General features: G+C 36.3%; 2 protein-coding genes across 2 annotated transcripts; one reads left to right on the forward strand and one right to left on the reverse strand.

Moving 5' to 3' along the window:
- Positions 1-1,688: 1,688 nt before the first annotated feature.
- slc29a4b (asolute carrier family 29 member 4b) lies at positions 1,689-13,688 on the reverse strand. The gene is made up of 11 exons (XM_067442131.1): positions 13,528-13,688; positions 12,662-12,787; positions 11,643-11,774; positions 11,385-11,498; positions 11,124-11,252; positions 10,959-11,033; positions 8,505-8,779; positions 7,858-7,990; positions 6,801-6,988; positions 6,475-6,715; positions 1,689-2,994 (listed from the first exon to the last, which is right to left on the reverse strand). The coding sequence occupies exons 2-11, from the start codon at positions 12,783-12,785 to the stop codon at positions 2,843-2,845; spliced, it is 1,563 nt and encodes a 520-aa protein (XP_067298232.1). The 5' UTR covers positions 12,786-12,787; positions 13,528-13,688; the 3' UTR covers positions 1,689-2,842.
- Positions 13,689-16,154: 2,466 nt separating this feature from the next.
- Positions 16,155-21,731, forward strand: ptcd1 (pentatricopeptide repeat domain 1). Its single transcript, XM_067442836.1, has 8 exons — positions 16,155-16,748; positions 17,759-17,899; positions 18,471-18,689; positions 18,784-18,885; positions 19,129-19,830; positions 20,745-20,861; positions 20,953-21,135; positions 21,441-21,731. Exons 1-8 carry the CDS (start codon positions 16,308-16,310, stop codon positions 21,612-21,614), a joined length of 2,079 nt encoding a protein of 692 aa, XP_067298937.1. The 5' UTR covers positions 16,155-16,307; the 3' UTR covers positions 21,615-21,731.
- The last annotated feature ends 625 nt before the right edge of the window (positions 21,732-22,356 follow it).

The following is a 22,356-nucleotide window of genomic DNA, read 5'->3' on the forward strand; positions in this document are numbered from 1 at the left end:
CACATTTTGATATGATTTGCAACTGTTTTTTTATCAACAAAAAATATTTATTTGCACTTGAAACTCAAAAAAACTTTTGAGACTTTTGGCTCTGAGCCAAGAATTTCCCTCCACCAGGTCACATGACATCAGTTCTCATAAAACATTTTCAAGTCACAGCAAGCACTTAGCAATGTTTCTCCTATTCTCATGTCAAAGTATATTTTATGTTTCCATTCAAATGTTATTGAGTTTTTAATTATGACATATTTACAATATACAGTAGTGAAAACAGCAATATTTAAGTATGATTTGACAGTGTATTTTAATATAAATCAAAAATATAAAAGATGTGCATGATAGCCGACACCTGGATGATCACTGTACAGTTGGATTTATGACTGTAAATTATTCCATTCAAATGTTATTGAGCTCTAAATTATGACATATTTATGTATGAGCCAGTATACAGTAGTGAAAAACAGCAATATTTAAGTATGATTTGACAGTGTATTTTAATATAAATCAAAAATATAAAAGATGTGCATGATAGCTGACACCTGGATGATCACTGTACAGTTGGATTTATGACTGTAAATTATTCCATTCAAATGTTATTGAGCTTTAAATTATGACATATTTATGTATGAGCCAGTATACAGTAGTGAAAAACAGCAATATTTAAGTATGATTTGACAGTGTATTTTAATATAAATCAAAAATATAAAAGATGTGCATGATAGCTGACACCTGGATGATCACTGTACAGTTGGATTTATGACTGTAAATTATTCCATTCAAATGTTATTGAGCTCTAAATTATGACATATTTATGTATGAGCCAGTATACAGTAGTGAAAACAGCAATATTTAAGTATGATTTGACAGTGTATTTTAATATAAATCAAAAATATAAAAGATGTGCATGATAGCTGACACCTGGATGATCACCGTACAGTTGGATTTATGACTGTAAATTATTCCATTCAAATGTTATTGAGCTCTAAATTATGACATATTTATGTATGAGCCAGTATACAGTAGTGAAAAACAGCAATATTTAAGTATGATTTAGTGTATTTTAATATAAATCAAAAATATAAAAGATGTGCATGATAGCCGACACCCGGATGAACACTATACAGTTGGATTTATGACTGTAAATTATTCCATTCAAATGTTATTGAAGTTTGAAACGTGCATACCAATGTCGTATGCAACTTTAGAGACGGTCCCTAAATTTGCGAATATCAAACGTCTAACGTCAAACCAACTTCATGCCAGTGCTCCACTCCGCCTGCACTCGGCTACTCTCGCCGATCGCATTCATCCAGCCGCAGCCGATGTCGAACACACCTGAGTTTGGTGTGATTGGCTTTTGTGTGTCTCGTGACCGATCGCATCATGCTGAAGAGTTGTTTGTATCATTTGAATAAGAAATATGAATGAGTGCGTGTGTAGAGCGCTATCATCATTTCAACGATTAAAACATTAAGATCAACTACATGAAGATATCGTATGACTTCTGAAGACTTGGAATACAACATTAGTTAATACTTCTATACAGTTTTTGGTCCGTTTTTGCAATAAATAACTGTCTGTGACTGTTGAATTCTTTTTCGTTTCTTTGAGATGCGCCTTGCCTCGCCTGAAAAAAAGGTGTTGGCACTAATATGCCCAGGGAGCCCTGGCTTACCCTATTAGGGGCACTTATTTACTGGATAAGTAAAAGGGGGTCAATTTGAGGTTTGTTAGAGTAGCTCTTTTAGCAGCCATAAAATGTGTAACATTGAGGTGGAAGGATCCTAAACCTCTGACTATACTTCTATGTGGACTACAGAAGTATCATCCTATGTACCACTGGAAAAAATAGCACTTAGCGTGAAGAAGCGTCAAGATCTGTTTGCAAAACATTGGGGCAACTTTCTTTCTTATCTTGGTATAACAACAGGACAAAGTACTCAAACTTCATATAATTTTCCATGTCTTTTATTCTATGTGTCTATGGTTTATTTGTGGCACTGGGTGGGGATTGGGGTGTCATAGGGTTTTATATATGGAAAGGTCTGTACATTGTAAAAAAAAAAAAAAAGGGAAAAAAGAGAAAGACACATTGTAGAAAGTACAGTAAATGATGGGGTGATGAGGGGAAAAAGTTACTGGGATTTTGTCACAGACCTCTCGCCCTCAACACAAGCACTACAGCTTCCCAGGCTGCTACACTAGTTGCTGTATTTGGCAAAGTTTAAGAGATTCGTGCCATCAAATCTTCTAGTCTGAATCACATATACTATAAATCCTTGAGTGTGCGCTTTCTCATTGTCAACTTTTAGATGTATTTGTCCGTAACCATCACGTCAAAAAAAATCAACCACCTTACAAACACCTTACAGAGGGTCTTTCTGCCAATAATGAAACTATTTGGTGTCCAAACTTCGTTTAAATAGGTGAAAGTGGAGGGTCATAATAAACACACCAACATGACTATATCAACCATTCATAAAGTAGAGTGAGCAAATTACAGTAAACTACACATGGAGGCCCATACTTTTTAACATGACAATTTGATGGTTATTCATGTTTTTTTGATCTAACGTTCCTGATGAAAACAACATGGCTGGTACATGTGAATGTTGTGTTTTAAATGCTGGTTCCCAGAATTAAATGCGAAGATGCTGGTGTCCCAAATTGGGATTCTTAACTAGTTTAACCAGCAGACCTTCCTTGCATAAACCATCCTGGCCTGGGCCAGTATACAAACTCTGGTCTAAGCTGGTGGTTTCAGCAGGGATAGTCTTTGGAAATGTTCATGTTTTATTAAATAACAAACCACTATATAAATGAGAGTGTGTGAGAGAGACACTCAGTGGCCAGGTATATAGTTGTGTAATGTGAGTGTGTTGTTGCGTTTCAGCGGGTGAGTAGCGTGTGCCTGTGAGGTCAGGCTGTATGTTGAGTAAGACACTGCAGACCCGAGCATCAGTCCAGCCATATATGATACAGTCATGGTGTTCCCTGTAAAATAAAATCAAAATGATTTGTGGAGAAAAATCTAAATAAGATCTCAATATAGAAATTGCTTCTCCCAGACAGAAATTACATTAAATGAAAGAATTTCTTCCAAAAATAAATTATTTTATTTAATTGCACATGCTGTCCACATGAATCTTATTTATATATTTTATAGACTCATAAGTACTGGCACTTCCAGATCTGAATCATTTATCAGATCTGATTCCAGAATCATTTATCATCTGTATCACCTGTCCCCCTCGTTGTGCCCATCATCCGTGTGTGTATTTAGTTCCTCTGTTTTTGTCTGTCGACGTCAGTAGACATGTCTGTAGACCTTTCTGTATACCCGTCTCCTGATAAGTCTATGTATTCTATGAAATAGTTGTATAATAAAGTCCTGTTCCAAGTTCTTCTTTGTCTTCGTGAGTTATCACCACTGGTGCGTGATAATCATATCAGATTGAATCTCACTACCAACCCTGTCTGCACACCATCATAACACCATCATAACACTCTTCTATAAATATATATATATATATATATATATATATATATATATATATATATATATATATATATATATATATATATATATATATATATATATATATATATATATATATATATATATATATATATATATATATATATAGAAGAGTGTTATGATGGTGTTATACCGGTAGTATATATATATATATAAATAAATTACAAAAAAAAGACAACACTGAAGCAAAGATATAAATACTATATCTTTAGGACTATATCTTTTTTCTTATCTTTATTTTGCAAACATGACAACCACATAAAGGACTAAAGTATGTGATTGATAAAATATTCTCTAAAATTTGCTGCTAATGAAAGACGAGCATGACACACGGCTGGAGAGCAGAGGAACTTTTACTATGACGCAGTTGCCGCTTCCGCTTCTTCCAGTCATGCATATGTGGAGTAACGCAACGCTGTTGATCATATAAAATACTTTGGAGCTTGTTGATAATTATGTACTAACTTACTCTGTGCGTTCACTCCGCGGCTTCTCTGAGACACTTGTTGCACACTGCTGTAAGCTAGATCGATATTAGTCATGTTAAATGATTTGAGCTACTGTATATGTATATATAGTATATATATACTGTATATAACAATGATTAGTTTTCTGTCTATAAATGTATCCAAACATATTGTTCCATTGTGTAATAAAGCATATAATATATTAAAGCATCGTTGATGTTTCTATGGTTTCTACAAAATAAAAGTTAAAGCTACACTGTGTTAGCCTGACAAGCCAGACCCACATCAAGATGTTTGGTTTGGAAACTCACGATTGACAGGGCTCAATCCGAGGGGCGGGATAAACGGTTGTCTTTCAAACTCCCTCTGCACGCGATAGGATAGCGCTACACCAACCAGAGCAACGAAGGTGAAGCAGAGCTCGTTGACAGATTAAACATTTGCCATATCTGGTCGGCAAAACTCCGAACACATCTTCCCTTTTTAAGAATGACTTCAGTGCCGTTCTTTGTTCTTTTCTCAGAGAAAAGCTTAACTCCAAGTCTTCCAGAATCGCGGTCAAAGCTGATCGAACAAAGCTGAAAGACCGTCGTTCGCCAGCTTCTGTGTTTACTAGAAGCACGCAAATGCAACTCGGCCGTCAGCATTATGTTAAGCCCCGCCCACCGACTCTATACACGATGTGATTAGCGCAACCAGAGTTTGGTTTTTACAGCTCAGAAGAGTATTGAGAGTTGCTAGACGACACTCGCGGCAGATTAGATTTGCTGCCGCTAGGGTGCGTCTAGATTTCTAGGCTAACACTGTGTAACTTTTTTTGTTTATTCTTAGCTAAAAACACTTCGTTCTTTCAAAAATATATGTGCTCGTTAATGTATATTTACTTCTTTCAAGTAATAAAGTGTTCTCGTAAGTTTATAATATGCCATTGAAAATACATACGGGTGAGGGGTTTGAATGCCGGTCGCCATGTTGCCCCTCCATCTTGAAAGTATATTAGCCAAAGAGGGACATACCCGTAAATTCAAGCTTCCCCTTTCGTGTTTTAACACTTGATGACACTGTGTCGAATGTGAAGAGGGGGTTTGCCATGTTAATCTTGGACTAAATCGGCCATCGTAGGAGTTAAAACGAAATCAGAATTGAGAGGAACAGAAACTATTATTCACTGGATGGTCATATACCTTTTCACCACTAGATGGGGGAAAATATCACACAATGTAGATTTAAATTAATATAGCTTATTTCTCTGAATTTAAACATTATTGGAAACATCTGGGATAATGTAAGTACATTATCCCAGATGCACTTAAATGAAGATAAAAATAATGTAAGTACAAAATATACAACTGTTCTAGTGGTTTTTGATAAAAAAAAATCTTACATAAATATTGATTTCTGAGGTTATCCCCACCCACAAATTTTTTAGGTCGGGCAGTTCGGTCTGGCATCGCTCCATAGAGGAGTAATTATCTCTGAACAGAAACTGTTCGGACCAATGAGATCATCAGGGCGGGCTTTAGACGATGACGGACAGATGATCAACAGTAACGTAATCATCCACGTCATCAAAGGGGCTTGGATTATATTTTTCCGAATCCTGAACGAAGAGCTTGTTTGTATATGCATTCACCTTCACAATTTCTCTCAGAAATGATGATCATGTTGGGTAAGTACTCTGTGTATCATTCAATTCTTTTATATTTTTTACAACACCGGCAAAGATCGTGTGTTCCAGCCTGATTTCAGCGCGCGTGCAGACAGGGTTGCCAAGTTTTTACAACAAAACCTGCCAACTACTAGCCCTAAACAATAGCTTCTCAGGGGGTTCCCCGGGGGAAAAATTGTGTTTGGGGGGTTAAAATGTGTGTTATTTTGGCAAGGATGCCTGCTAAAATTTGCACTCATGGGTCTATATATCACATAATAGTCGCTTCCTTCAACCCGTGGACATAGAAAACAACCTGCTGGGGAAAAATGCGGACTTGGCAGCACAGTGCAGTTGAACTATGTTGACATTTGACAATGCGTTGCTTCGTTGCTCTGATTGGTTGTAGGTCTATCCATTTGAGGTCTTTCCTGGTTCGGATGACACACGCCTCATAATCACAGCCCAATGGAGCAGTTTCAGACTCATATTCTGACTAGAATTGAGTATGACCACGTCAGGCTAATAACTTTTATCAAATAAAGAAATAAAGAGTTTGTATTAAGTTTGCATTTGTATTAACAACATTCTAGTCATCATTTTTGACTAATTAAAAAATGGAACTTTTGTTTTTAAAATTAATCAAAATATTTAAAACTAAATGAATATGTACTCTTACTGCATGTCAACAACGGTCTTCATCTATTTTATGAAGAACAAAAACACTGCTAACACTTGTCTTAAGTCTCGATTCCTCTAGTTGTTTACTTTTCAATGGTAATGCATTTATCTCACTCTATATGTGTGTCAGCCATACTCACCCGCCACTTCTCGATGCTGAAGTGGCACTTTGCCGGCCGCCTGTATCATTGGTACAGAGCCAAGGTAACCGTTACTGATACCCAACATCACGGACAGGCCGCAGGGCCAAGCTGGGTGTCCCAGCAGGGGGTGCTGCACAGGAGACACGCACATTACAAACAAGGGCAGGAAGAGAACACGAAAACACGAACACACCAGCAGCTGCACACCGCCCCACTCGTATGGACACGCTGCTAAGATCTAAGGAGAGTGAGAGAAAAATATGCTTTGAACATTTACCATTTTATTTAATTGTTATATATGCTCATATACAACAACATTTCACCTTGCCCACAAAGTCTGCCATGTTAAACAGAGCCATGGTGAGAATAGGCAGCCATTCTCCCAGTGTATCGTTGCGCAACTCTGACTCCAAACCAGGGAACAGACACAGTGTGATGAAATATGTCACCAAGATGGACAGCATATAGGGCCAGATCATCCGAGCAACAGCACACCTCTGACCCAGAAGCTCTGTAAAAAGGCCATCATATGTTATGTTAGAAAACTACAGTGCTAAAGATGTGACATTAAAGAGAGCCTATGATGCTTTTTTAAATGTTTAACTTTCTTTAGTGTTGCTGTTTGAGCATGAAAGAGGTCTGTAAAGTTACTCCAAAGGGAGTTATTATTTATATCAGTGCGCACTGTTTCTGAACTCCCTGAAACTGATTGTAGCCTTGAGTTCCCTTTCGAGGAAAGCTCAACGTGTCTGAAGTACGTATATGAAACTAAACCAGTACATGCTAAAGCTACAAAGGGGGCCTGGCTGTGGCCACTGTGAAGCACTACCAATGAGAGTGCAGCACTCCCGCCTGGCCGTGTTTAATGAGGCCGGCCAGGCTCGCATCTCAGTTCGTAGGGTTCGCAGATGGAGCTGGTAAAGACCTGAGACTGCTTCAGCACTTTCTCAGTCTTCATCTGCCAGCTCCATTTAAATTATATTAAGCCTTAAAGCTGCATAATTAAGGGCGTGGCCACTTTGAGTGACAGGTGGATAGCCGTTTATCTGCAGTCTGTTAGTCATCATGTCACCTCAGCTCCTCCCACGCCCCGTCTATTTGCCCATTGTCAGTTATCCGGGAGTGACACGCGATGAAGAGCTGCCAAGATGGCAATGGGCGACCTTTAGGCTTCAAAAATGCTGTTCGGAATGTGATGTCATGTATGTAACTACGTCTATTTTTTTTTCAGTCTATGGTTGTAACTTGTGACGAGAGATTGCTCACAACTTCACACTTTGTAAGGCAGTAGACCCCCCAAAAAAGAATTTGTTTTGTTTTGAAGGGAAGAATCGCTACACAGAATAGCTACAGGTGGTTGTGATTAAAACTATGGCTCACCCTTCACATTGATCCAGGTCCTTTTGGTGTCTGGTTTTGGTACATCAAATCGGACGTATATTCCATCTCCATAGGAACCGTTACCCAGATTAACTGCATCAGCCTCATCAACTGTGCTTGACGTCACTCCATCCTAATTGGTGGAAATGCCATGATTCAATATCAATTTTATCTTTGAGCATTTCATCATAAACAATGACTGTCTCTAAATCTGGAGAGCTGACTACTGCTACAACACATTTTGGGGGAAATAAAACATTTTATGTTAACACGGAACCATTTTCTACCAAAACATTTAAGAAATGAATACAAAATATATATTATTAATCAATCATTTCTCTTGGCTACCCTTACAATTTTAAAACGTATTACAGAAATAAAGTTATTAAAAATAATATACTTAATTGCAAACTGAACATAATGTTAAATGTAATTAATTTAACATGTATTCTGATTTATAATAAATGATTTAAAAATAATAAATTAGCTGAACAGTAACAGTAAGTATGTTGTGATAAATGTGCTTCAGTATGTTAGTCAACATATCAAAATAAGTGTACTTCTTTAGAGAAACCTTTCAAAGGATCCATATCTCAAAAAAGTCCCCAAAGTCAAATGCAAGCCAGTATTTCTGCATGCAAATTTACCTCTTCCTCTGCACTGCTGTCATAATGTATCTGATAGCCACTGCGCTTTTGTGTTGTAACATTATTAATCTGTCCTTTGAGCCAGCAGTGGCTGCGGCGAGCTCTGTCGGTGTGATAACGGACGAAGTGTGTTTGTCGCACCACCACGTGTAACAGAAAACAGAGTGTCACTATTGAGATAGAGAACAGGAAGAAGATGATGGTGTTGTTCTTCTCATCTTCCACCAGCAGCTTTGTAAAAATGCGACTCAGAGAGACAATAACTCCTGCAGTGCCTGAAACAAGCAAAAATAACAAAAAAACACATCAACTCAATTCAAACAGCAACACATTATGAGTAAACATTCTGTGAAATTATATTTAAAAAAATGTTTTATAAATATTAAAAATATATAAGGAACACTGATATTTATTTTATTTGTGCCATTATCTTTAATGACAAATAAGCATATTTCCCTAATTAAATAAATTCTGTGGTATAAAAACATATTATTAAATTCTATCTTTAACATTTAAGATATTTGATTTAATTAAATTTTATTTTATTACATTAAAGGGGCTTTAACAATTTATAACAATGTATTAATCGCTTTTTTATTGCCAATGTTTAAAAAACTTGTAAAGAAAACTTTAAAAAAAAAAAAAAAAAACCTTCCTTGACTTCCTAGGTTGTCAATGAAAGTCTGTAGACTGATTTTTGTGTCTGTGCAGGACTCGGGATGTTTTTGCTGGAAAAATCAAAAGGATGTGACGTTTACGGACGCTCCTGAGAGCTTCTAATGAATAACACATGAAACTAATGCTTATACAATGTTCAGGATAATGTTGGAAGAAAAAAAACATTCAGTACTGTAATGACAATGTGTCATGCAAAAGTGAGTAACTGAAACATAGCCAGATTGTTTATAGTTATTGTTATTGTCTATAGTGCCAAATATACTTTATAGGCAAACAGGTCATTTAAACACCGTCTCTAGGGGTGTTTTGCGGATTCTACTGTGCCTGTTCATGTGTTTTGAAGGAGGCGTTGCATTGGAGAAACTCTGAAGGGAGGGTGGGATATATGTTTTCAAAGCTAGCATGCTCTTGCAGCCTTTCTGAAAGTGCCTACCCTACCTTTAAAGGGGACCTAGTATGCCACTTTTTGCAAGATGTTAAGTAAGTCTCTGGTGTCCCCAGAGTGTGTGTTAAGTTGCAGCACAGAATACCACACAGATCTGTTTTATAGCATGAAAAATTGCCTACCGTTTGTGTATGTGTCCCTATAAATGCAAATTATCTGGTGCTCCTGGTAGTGATGATGGGAGAAACCAAGCTTTTTAAAGCTGTGAATTTAACCGATTGCTGGGCAAAAAGATTCACTGTTTCAGAGCGTGCAAAATGCCACACTATGGTGACACCTGCTGGTCAGAACAGTGTATATGCAACAAAAACTCAGACCTAACATGCATAAAAAACACCTTTTACAAACCCATTGCAAATATGTTATCAAAAGTAAAATCTTACCAAATGCAACTAACTAATTAGCTAATAAGATTAAATATTAAATGTCCATATAATATGTGTTCTTTTATCAATTTTTTTAGAGTTTGTTTAGATTTTTTCATGGGTGCCTTAGCAAATCATGCCAATAAGAGACTATTAACTACTATAATTATTTTTAACTAAACTAATGTTTTATTAAGACATTTACAAATGTATAAAACTGATTAAAGATCAGGTAAAACCCATAGAGAACCCATAGAGAAAATGTTAAAACACAACATTTGATTGCCTCTTTCACACAGACGTTGTATAACTCAAGCTGCTACGGTGAGGATACAGAAATGGTGGACTCTGTGCTTTCCGTTCAGGAAAATGCTAATGGCACAGATTGTTACCGGCTGTGGGCAGGGCTTATTCCTACGATGACGTCATTGTAGGGGGAATCTGAATCAACTTGTTTAAAGAGCCTTATTTTTATTAATAATTAAATCATTTTAATAATAATTAAAAAAATTAGTGAGTGGGTTTGTACCATTATAGGCTGGTTGTTCACACACTGTGGACACACATCAGTGTTCAAACATCTTTTGCACAATAGGTCCCCTTTAACATATTCATCTAAACATTGCTGTCAGCAGTGTGGTGGCATTGGGATGTTCGTTACAGAACCTTTTTACTTGAGTATCACGGGGCAATGAAGCATGAGCAATAAGTTGCTGGATGCAGTTCACTTAACGGCCAATGTCACTAATAACAAGGGTTTCTGAATTTTTCACATAGCCCCTTTAAATAATAAAATTTATACTTTATATTTCTTCTGCAAATCTTCTGTATTTGTTGTACTGGCTTTGATTGAAAAAAAAAACGAATTTTCTTTGACTGAAAAACGTAATTTAAGAAAAAAAAAGTACATTTATTCTAATATAATGATGCTAATTTCAGTCAGGAAGTGATGTAAGTTCAGCTCACTCTCTCCAGTCATCACGCCCTGTGTGTACCTCTTGGGCAGCATCCCAGTGTAACCATAGAAACTGGACTGCTGCACTGCAGGTCAAAAGGACAGTTGGCAAAGTTTCAGATCACAAAAACACAATGTAGGCCAATGCAACAAAATGATTACTTGTATTTATGTACCTGTGCATCCAAATGCAACAATGGCAATTGCAGCCAGAGTAACAACATAGGACTGCCGAGTGTCAAACAGCTCCAACCAGACGTCAAACACACTCACAAACACCAAAGGTCCCAATGCAAATAGATATCCTATATACGCAAAAAAAGAAATGTAGTGATATTGCAATCGAATAATATATGAGTAATGTAATGTGCATGTAGAAAATTGTGCAAAGAAGCCTTTCATTGTTGTATGTTGAGGCTACTTTTGCATGTTCTCACCCACGCAGATGCGAGTGTGTAAGCTCAGTCTCTCCACGAGTGCGTTGTTCAGAATGACAGCACTGAGAGCCACCAGTATGTACGTCAAACTCATGTCGAACACAATAGAGGTACCTGACAATGGAAGAGAGGGGAATTGACAAGCATAACTTGAAGAGAAATATTTTGACTCTGCAATAGTTGTCACTTTTCCAACAACAGCTCTGTGAATTTAATTTAGTCTTCCCTGTGATGTGCAATAGGTTGGCTGCATCAAACCTTTAAATTTGCGGTGGAGGTAGTCCACATCAGTGATGAAACTATTGTATGGCAGTAGAAAGCCGACACCAGCCAACAGCATGGCAAAATAGATGCCATGATAGCGATCATCAGGAATGGATTCCTCTGAGTCTGAAAATGAAGACATGAGCTTGAATTAATACCAACCAGAATGAGCAAGCTTGATAAACCTGAGCAATCCCCAGGGAATGCATGCACTGATAATGTTTAGATGCAATGTAAGTCAATTTGATTAAAAGTGCTTAAAAATGCAGGGCTTTTTAATCTGGAGTTTATGAACCCCTGGTGGTTTGTGAGGGAAATGCATGAAGTTACCCCAAAATGAAAATTCTGTCATTTACTCACTCAAGTTATTGCAAACCTGTATTAATTTCTTTCTCCTGTTGAACACAAATACGATATTTTGAAGAATGTCAGAAACCAAACAGTTGATGGACCCCATTGAATTCAACAGTATATTTTTTCCTACTATGGAAGCCACTGTTGGGTTAACCACATTCTTCAAAATATACATAAATTATGTACAGCTTTGGAACTTGAAAGTGAATAAATTATGACAGAATTTTAATTTTGGGGTGAATTAAACCTTGAATGCGAAGCAAATATTTAATGAAAACAAAAACATTTTAAAATAAAAAACAAATTGATAATTTTAAAATAAAACAATCAAAATAAAACACAAAAAAACATGAAAATAGTTTACCTGCATGGAATGTGACCAGAAATAACAGACATCAGAGAACTGTGATTTTTTGTTAACATAAAAATACTACTTACTTTAAATATTTTATGTGTAGGGCTGACAAAAAGTTTTGGAATCCATGCACTAATTTGTGCAATATTGCGCAAATGCATGCATCATATCTACATATACGAAGACCTCGATGCACACATCAAATACATCAATACACACATTTTGCATGTGCAGTTTAACGCATGTTGCATGCGTGCAGTTTTTATAGCATATTAATTCTGTGTTGTGCGTATCTGCAACTCACCATGATCACTGTGAGGTTTTATCCAACCCCTCTTCTCCTCCTCTGGCAGCTGACTAAAGCTGAAATTCGTGATCACAGCCTTCTCTCTACCCTGCCGATTCCTGCTCCACTCCTCAGAGTACATGCCTAGAAAAAATGTCAGAATTCAGTCTATCTATCTATCTATCTATCTATCTATCTATCTATCTATCTATCTATCTATCTATCTATCTATCTATCTATCTATCTATCTATCTATCTACAAATATAACAAAACATATAGGCTAATACATATCAAGTGAATATCAAAATATTGAATGTTGACATCAAAAAACACCTTTCCTGAGAAATACTGACTGGAGAGAAATGGTGACAACTTGCCCAGCTGTGCAATAAAAATCTATTATTTTGTTTTATGGGACCATGCAGTGATTCTATCTTTGTTCATATATGCCTGTTTTCCCTCGCTTGAAGAAGCTGGGTAGGCTACAGCTAATGGTTCTCAACTACATGTTGAATTTGTACAAGCGCGCTTGGTTTGAATTTTACGGCGTTATAAAACACTGTGAGTAGCCACTGTCCGTAGGTGATAGACGCGAGATTCGTCGATGTCACCTGACAGATCCACCAACGCTATTTTTAGAAATATCTAGCCTCAATGTCGTAGCATGTAGTGTGATTTTAATGGTTGGGAAAATGAACTGAAGTAACCTGTATATATCACATTGATGTTAGAAAGACGGACCATTTGTCTTTAAGGTTATTTGACATCTGAATGTCCTAAACATAGGCTATGCGCAACTAATGGACTCGTGCTGTATGATAATGAGTGAGCATCAATCAGAGCTGTCGCGCGCGCGTTCTTGAATGAATAGCAGGTCTCTTACCTGATGTGCCAATGTCATTCACGCTCTCTCAAGCGAATTATATGTAATTACGATCCTCGTTTCCAAGCGGTGTTATTTGAGGGTGCTCGTTTTCTGCTCCTTCATTCTCTTTCGAGGCTCTCCGCCCTCCTGCGCAAGTCACGGAATCATCACGCGCTTTACGATTGATCACCGGGGCAAGTTGTCACACTCAGGATGGGGTTTATTTCAATTTGTATATAAACTTAAACACATACCTTAAAATATTGGCTACAAAATGTTTTTGTACTGATGCACAAATCAGATCTCTTTTTAACAAATGCTAATAGAGGCACGTTGTCACAATGAAAATGGTGACACAATGGTGTCACAATGAATTTTATTATCTGATTCGAAAATAATTAATTGAATTAATTAATTAAATTATTTAATTTACTTTAAGGAATATTGTTAGAATTTAAGTAAACTACGCTATAGTATTAGAAACTAACATATAAAATTAGAAAACTAATTTGTGTAACTTTGAAGATTAAAGATTAAATTCAAAGCCACGGTTATGCACCTATCATCACCTATGGATTTTCACCATTTTCAGTTTATTGATTTACTTTATAAGGTAGTCTAAGTCGGTTTAATTTTAATAGGTTTGAGGTTAATTGATCTAGTCTCTGGAAAATGGTGGTCTATGATATTGTACTATTATGCTGAATAGCAAAGGGGTTTGTGTCTTTTTGTTAATAAGGGATTTGTGAACATATTTTTCTTTCTTTCAGATTTGTGGAGTAAATGTTATAGTTATTTTGAGAGAATTTACTATTATAACGCATTGGTTCATACATCATCCCGAACATGCTACATTTATATCTATAATATGTTTATATATTTAAAAATGTAAAAGTAAATGCTCATTATTCTATTTACCAAATGCACTCATACAAATAAAGTTTCTAAAAGTTTTTCTCCACAGTGATAGTATAAAATAACCCTTTTTGGTCAACCAAATAACATTTTATTGAACAGTCCTTAAACTAAATTTTGTAGCCTAGTGCAAATAATATTTTGAGAAATCTAAGAACCCCTTTTCACTTGCCCTATAAAAAATGTATGCGGGGTTCCATGGATGTTCCTCATAGAGACATTGATGCCAATGAAGAACCTTTATTTTTAAGTGTGTCAAGCATTTAAATTTCAAGGGATGGTGTTGAACTGTTCTCTTTTCTTCATAAACCAACATTTCTCTTCTTTTATCATTTGAAGTTTGGTTTACACAACTGGCTTGCTCCAGGGCACAAAGACTTTGGGCGATTTTGGAAGAAATGCAAAGCTAAACCCTTAAATTATCTATTAGCCTCATGTAGGTCACACTATAAAACCTCAGAGTTTTCATCTTTGTAAAAAAAAAAGGGGGGGGGGGGTTGAAGGGGATTAAAATGTAGGAAATTGGATGCATTGGAAGATACTTTTACAAACACGTTGTGTCTAAGAACAAGTGTGATTCTGGCTTTTATTACATGCACAAGAACCATACAAAAAGTGTTATCTCCATGGGAACATTTTGTGTGAGATCTCTCAGGAGATGCTGAGGAAACAAAAGCCGTCGCCCTCATCTTCTCTGCAGTATGTGGGTGGGTGCGCTTCAGCTCAGCAGTCTCATCAGGGGGCTACTGTAGCAATCCTGCACTGCAGTCTGTCATGGAAGATCAAGAGTTAGAAATCTACTGATATGATGTTAGAGCAGACACACACACACACACACGCACGCACGCACACACGCACGCACGCACGCACACACACACACACACACACACACACACACACACACAAAAATCTCACTATACATTTGTCTTGTTTTGAAATATACTTACATAAGTAGCAGGGGGAAAGCCAGAGAAGTTAATGAGAAGTGAATTTAAATGTCATGAATAATCATTTCACACACTACAGCAAGTGCCTCCTTTTAAACACATCTATATCTTTACACCCTTGTGAAAAAGAAGTGCACTTATCTGTTTTTTAATTACTAAACATTTTTTATATATATATTTATATAAGAACATCAGTTTTAATACTGTCATGATAGGTTTTTTTTTAATGACCAACCCATTCAGTGATATCTCACCCAATAAAATAAAACAGCTTTTAATAAGAACAATGCTTTTTGCAGTAAGAGAGAGAATTAGTATTTTATCATCAAATGTGCATGTTATTTGAATACTTCTATTCAAACTGTGCAAGCAGACCTCACAATAACGATAACAATGCAATGATTATAGAAACAAATTAATTTTGGAATGTAAAAAGAGTGGGATTTTTCTCGTATATATGTATTAACACTTGCATGTAAATACTTAGCCAAAATTACTTGTCCTTGTCACGTGAAATGTGTCATTTCGATACATATTTTCAATTTTGATCGCTAGATGGCAGTTCTATGACAGCGGTGACATTGCAGCAGTTTCAGCAGTGTGAAGACGAACACACGATAAGCCAGACTAATCGATCCGGCTCATCTTTATTATTTATTTAGTTGGATACAATTGACAGTTCGTTCGTTATATTGTAAATTTAGATCAAAATTTGTTTCATTATAAAACTCTCAACAGACTATTACATTGAATGTATTGAATATATATCTCGATTATCATATTATCTATTAGTAATGTCTTGTTAAACTTCCGTTATGTGCATCATGGCGACTTGCAGTAAAACATCATGTGAGGAATTCTAGTAGTGGTTTCTATCGCAGTTTATATGATTTGAAAAGGCGATAAATAGAGTAAATAGGTTTTAATTTAAGGTCGATGTCCAAAATGTTGCGTTCTACACTTCTGTGGGGTATTTTTACTCGGAACACCAATGTTAAAATTATAAAGTGCGTTTCAGCATCCTCACATGAGCGCAGATTAGCCGTTCTTCCGTCTGAGCGAGTGCATCAAGGACCCTTGAGATTCTTTAGTAAATCAGTGACACCTCCGAGATGGACTGAGAGCAACGATACTAGTTCAGACGCAGCTGATCGTGTGAATGAGGACGATCCCAGTGATGTGTTTGGTGATTACTCCAGAAATTTCTCCTCCAGGCGAACCTTTCGCAAAACATCACCAGAGCTGCTGGATATGAGGTACAGGGATGCGGATGAGGAGGACGCGCCGCGGTTGGAAAAGTTCAGGTCCAAAACGGGTCGGAAAAATACAACATACTGGTATTTCCTCCAGTGCAAAAGGCTTATCAAAGAAGACAAAGTACGTACTATGGCATTGTGTTACTGTACTTGTATAATTAATATGATTCACTGTATTATACACCGTATTTTGATTTTTGTCTAACACTTTAAAGCACATTTAACTTTACAGTGTGTTATTTTATTTTAAATTGTAAAGTTCACATATTTTTTAAATGCAACTTCATCGTTATAAATGTGTAATTTCAAATAGATTTTAATACACATGACATACAAGCTTTAGAAATGACAATAAAGTATATTTTAGTTTACCATAAATGCATGCCCATAATACATTTTCAAGTGTCCGAAAGCAAAATTTAAATTGCAATTAGAGGGGTTTGTTAACACAAAAAGGAAAATTGTGTCATCATTTACTCACTCTCACGTTGTTCAAAACCCAACTTTAGTTCATCTTCGGAACACAAATGAAGATATTTGTGATGAAATCTATGAGATTTCTGTCCCTGTGCAACTACCACTTTGGCGCGCCAAAATAAAGTTAATAAAGAAATCGTAAAATTAATCATGTGTATTGAGTGGTTTTACTTAGTCCAAAGTTTCTGAAGAGACTTGATCACTTTATATGATCAGATTACATTTAGTCTTTTATTCACATATAAATGTTGATCAGTGAACAAAATCAGAAACACAACTGAACCTGCAAGTACAAACCTCATTGGTTCTTAAGTAAACTCAAACATGCTACACAAGAATGAACCTTTGAGTTAAAAATATCTTCCAAAAATAAACGAAAGTCTTGCAGATTTGGATCGACAGGAGGGTGAGTAATTAATGACACAATTTAATTTTTTGGGTGAGCTATCCCTTTAAGTATGTTATGTAAAACTAAGTGTATTATTTCCATAATAAACTATTAATGTGTGTGTGTGTGTGTGTGTGTGTGTGTGTGTGTGTGTGTGTGTGTGTGTGTGTGTGTGTGTCTGTGTGGCATGTAAATACAAGTAGATTAGCTAAGTATGTCTCTCTGTGTCATATAAATCAATGCACACTTTATTCTTTTTTGTCTAGCTGGCTGAGGCATTAGCTCTGTTTGAGGCTGATATGCTCAAAGGTGAGAGGTTACAGCCTGAGGAATACAATTACACCGTTCTCATCGGCGGATGTGGACGCGTGGGCTACCTAAAGAAAGCCTTCCAACTGTACAATCAAGTAAGAAGGCAGTGCACTCCTCACATTATGATGCTCTTTGATGTCATTATTTACTCTACCGGTCAAAAGTTTAAGAACGGTACGATTTTAAAATGTTTTTAAAGAAGTCTCTTCCAAGGCTGCATTTATGTTATTAGAAATACAAAAAAGCTGTAATATTGTGAAATATTATTAAAATATAAATAACTGTTTTCTATTTGAATATATTGTAAAATGTCATTTATTCCAGTGATGCAAAGTTTCATTTAAAGGAATGAATACATTTATTTAGCACTAAGCAGGGATGCATTAAATTGATCAAGTGACAGTATAGCAATTTATAATGTTACAAAATGTTATATTTCATATAAATGCTTTTCTTTTGAACTTTATATTCATCAAAGCATCTTAAAAAATTTTGGACATTGATAATAATCACAAATGTTTCTTGAGCAGTAAATAATCATATTAGAATGATTTCTGAAGGATCATGTGACACTGAAGACTGGAGTAATGATGCTCAAAATTCAGCTTTGCATCACAGGAATAAATTACAAATTTAACCCTGTTTTTATGTTGTGTTACCACTCAGATGAAAAAGCGAGGGATAGAGCCATCAGATGCTACATACACCGCGCTGTTCAACGTTTGTGCGGAATCACCATGGAAGCAGTCAGGCCTGGACCAGGCAATGAAGCTCAAGCAGGAGCTTCTCAGGAAGAACATCCCTCTCAGTGCCATAACTTGGCATGCTTTGCTCAAAGCAGTCGCTCTTGCTGGAGATCTGAAGTCTTGCTTTCAAATTCTGCGGGTATTAACTAGTCACAGCACATTTTACTTTTACTTTTTTTTTTTCTGTAACACCACAGTAATATAATTTGGTTTGTGTGTGCATGTATGCATAGGAGATGCTTCAAAATAGACAACCCATCTCACAAGAGACGTTTCATTATCTGCTGATTAGCTGTGCGAACGACAAGCAACATGGATTCAGACTGGCTTTACAGGTACTCACACACACCTACGGAATAGAAACACACATTAGCATTGATGCACAGAATTTATTTTTATTTTTTTACAAAACAGAAAACCTGAAATGATTGTTTTAATTTACCTGAAAACAGAAACCTTTTTGTAAATGTATGAATTAGGCACTGTAACAGTCAAAACATGTCATCGGAGAAGCACTAATAAAACACAACTTTTAATTAATTAAGTTTAGATTTTTTTAATTGTTATTTGTTTTGTAGGTGTGGCATCAGATGCTTAGGATTGGAATAAAACCAGACACTCAAAATTACAACATACTCCTGCGCGTCGCACGAGATTGTGGAATAGGTGATCCTGGTCTAGCTTCTGTGTTACTGCTGAAGAGAACAGAAGAAGTGACCCCAAAACTCACAAGTGGAAGGAAAACCCGTCGGACACATGTCAAAGAGGACACGTTGTGTCAGCCTTTAGATATGGATGCATTTGAGAAAGAGTTGTTTGTAGACACATGCACACAGAGCCATGGACAAGCCAAAGAGAGTGATTTTACCCTTCTAAAGGAAAAAGATGCATGCAGAATAGATGAGACTCAGTTGCTGCCTGCATTAAATAGCTCTCTGACCTGTCACTCACAGTTATCAACACAAAGTTCCCGCCTCCCAAACCTTCTAGACCCCAGCACTTGCCACTCAGGTGTGGTTGCCTTGGGGCCTGTGAATAGTGCTTCAGATAGATTTGCTCTGATTGGAAACCTTGATGGTTTTTTGGAGAAAATGGCCAAAGAAGGACTGGAGCCAAACATCAAAACCATCACACTACTGGCTGATGTTATGGAAGCTGGCAGCCAATCCATGCAGAGTTTAATTAATGTGGCCAAAGAGAGTGGGATCAAGCTGGATGTGACATTCTTTAACACTATGATCAGAAGGGTGGCCAAGGCTGGAGACTTGTGTGGAGCTAAGGTTAGAAACACATTTAATCATCTGTTCATAATTTTCCAGTAATTTTGCTTTTATAAAAGAATATATTCCTGTAGCTCAAACTGAAGAGCATGGCGTTAGCAATGCCAAGGTCTTGGGTTCGAACTTCGAAGTAACGTTAATTTGAAGTACCAAGTAATGCATGAATTGACTTTGGATAAAATCAGAGATATCGGGGATAGCTGATGATAGTAGACAGGTTATAAAAATAAGGGTTAGCCACTCTTCATTGAAAATGTTTTAAAACCGTCTACAAATCTACATCCCACATCAAAACTGATATGCAAGGTGATAGACCTATTCATAACATATTTCAAGAGTGCTTGTTATAAAAGGCATTCTTACAGCCAAGAGTTCATCATTTGTCAGCATTTTGTTTTATTTGTATAGCAGGACATAATATTTGAACGATACTAATAATGATATTAATAATAATACATTCAATAACTAATTACTATTATAATACACTGTCTAAAAAGTATTTTAAATTTAAATAGGCAAATGCTAAAGAGTCTATGATTGGATCATTGTGTTTCTTCATGCCCTCTTTCCAACCATTCGTTCACAATTTGAGCCTGGTGGATCTTGACATTGTCATTCTGGAATATGGCCATGATGTCTCTTCTACATGGTTTTTTAAGAAATTAGAAACTACACACTCATCAATTAGGATTAGAAGAACTGTTGCCAAGCATATAACATGCTAGAAACATAATAATCACTGCAATAATGACCTATCATTGGCTCTTAAGCATTTGCCTATTTAAATCCAAACAGTGACTTTTTTGGCCATGCAGTGTATAAATAAATTTGCGTAGATGTAAATAAACAATAAGTAATTTAAAGCATCTACCAAAGGCATACATGTAAATAAGAACTGCTTTCTCTCTCTTTAGGCAGTAAAAGCCCTTATGGTCGACAGAAGACTGGCTGCGAATACCCAGACGTTTTGTAGTATTGCTCTGGCTTGTCGCAGACAGAAAGATGCAATGCAGCTCTTCACTGATATGGAGGTATGAAAACCTATTTATTTACACGAATAATATGCCTAAGGACTCCACTTATTATTATTATTGCTCTTATTTTCTGTTTTGTTTTTTGCAGTCTTGTGGACTCGTGCCAAATGCTCATGTATACAGTGCCCTGATCAGCCAGGCCTCTAAGCGTTTGGACTATGCTTATCTACATGAACTTCTTCGACACATGCACAAACTGCAGGTGCCGCCCAATGATGTCATCATCAGACAGCTGGAGTTTGCATCTCAGTATCCTCCTTCTTATGACAAGGTTAGAAACAGAATTAGGCAATCTCACATATTCAAAAAAATTGAAATATAAACCTGGTCAGTTATAAAGTAATAGTAATAACACAATAGCAATACGGTAAGTAGGTTTACATGGTATTATTCTAAAGGTTATTTAATGAAATTATTATTTAATGACATCATTTTAAAGCAAATCTAAGTTTTAGTGAAAAGGGTTCAGTAAAATTGTGAATTTGTGAATGTTTTTCAGCATGTTATTGACCTATGAGCAGGATTCTATCATGGACTAACATGGATTAATTATGCCTTGTATCGTTCTTTGTTCAGTTAAAATCACGGAACACATACCTGGACAAGATTGATGGCTTCCGTGGTTTTTACCGAGAATGGCTAGAGTTCATGCCTGGCCAGGAAACTCCACACCCCTGGGCAAAGTATCGATCCCCAAAATCAGAAACACAACAAGATAGTGTCACCTCACAAAATCAAGTTTCTGATTAAATCAAAATCCTGAACTGTTTTGTGACTCTGTGTGCTAAAATCTGAGACTGATTTTTCATGTGCCATGTAATAATTGTAGATATGGTTTATATACTGTATATTAAATCATGGTATTTATTTTGGTGTTGTTGTCTCATTCAAAAAGAAAATACTAAAATCATCCCCATACAATGACAAATTTATTTGTTCACAATTTATATTGTGAACTAGCAGGATATTTCAGTTGTGTCGTGTGCTAATCTTAAAAAGGCAGGTAGTTTAATTGTAATAATCCAGTGAGATTTTTGTATGCACAAGGAGTCTGACAACAGCTGTTATGATCCACACAGAGATCTGATCTTATCATTATCGAATCTGTCTGGGGTTACATGAAGAAACAGAAAACACTGAGACCGAATTGAAGAGGGTGGATTCTGAAATCCACTGCTGCTTCAGTATACATATGGATCCTAAGTGCAATTAAATTATGAATCAATATTTATCCTTCTAAAATATCAAAATGTTTGAATGACTTCTTGAAGCTTATACGATTTATGTAGTTATATAGCTCTTTACATCTATGTTTAATGGAATTTGCTCTCTCTATGCATGTGCTTTGTTTTTTTTCTATATTTAAACACTAATGGTGAATATTTTTTCCGTTCCAAGGATGTCTATAACTTTTGCTGAGAGAAAGAACATGCTATCAGTATGTTTTGGGGAAGTTTCTGGTCAGAGCTAGAGGTCGACTGACTCCAACCTT

This window comes from Pseudorasbora parva, chromosome 4 (genome assembly GCF_024679245.1).
Source record: "Pseudorasbora parva isolate DD20220531a chromosome 4, ASM2467924v1, whole genome shotgun sequence".
In the NCBI taxonomy this organism is placed as follows: domain Eukaryota; kingdom Metazoa; phylum Chordata; class Actinopteri; order Cypriniformes; family Gobionidae; genus Pseudorasbora; species Pseudorasbora parva.

Bases quoted from the DNA above. Each gene is read 5' to 3' on its own strand.
- ptcd1 (XM_067442836.1), top strand. From the start codon at position 16,308: ATGTCCAAAATGTTGCGTTCTACACTTCTGTGGGGTATTTTTACTCGG. The intron at 16,749-17,758 runs GTACGTACTATG...TTTTTTGTCTAG, and splicing joins GGCTTATCAAAGAAGACAAA to CTGGCTGAGGCATTAGCTCT. The intron at 18,690-18,783 runs GTATTAACTAGT...ATGTATGCATAG, and splicing joins CTTGCTTTCAAATTCTGCGG to GAGATGCTTCAAAATAGACA.
- slc29a4b (XM_067442131.1), bottom strand. From the start codon at position 12,785: ATGTACTCTGAGGAGTGGAGCAGGAATCGGCAGGGTAGAGAGAAGGCT. The intron at 6,989-7,857 runs GTGAGCCATAGT...GCCTTTTTACAG, and splicing joins GACCTGGATCAATGTGAAGG to AGCTTCTGGGTCAGAGGTGT. The intron at 6,716-6,800 runs GTGAAATGTTGT...CACTCTCCTTAG, and splicing joins TGGCAGACTTTGTGGGCAAG to ATCTTAGCAGCGTGTCCATA.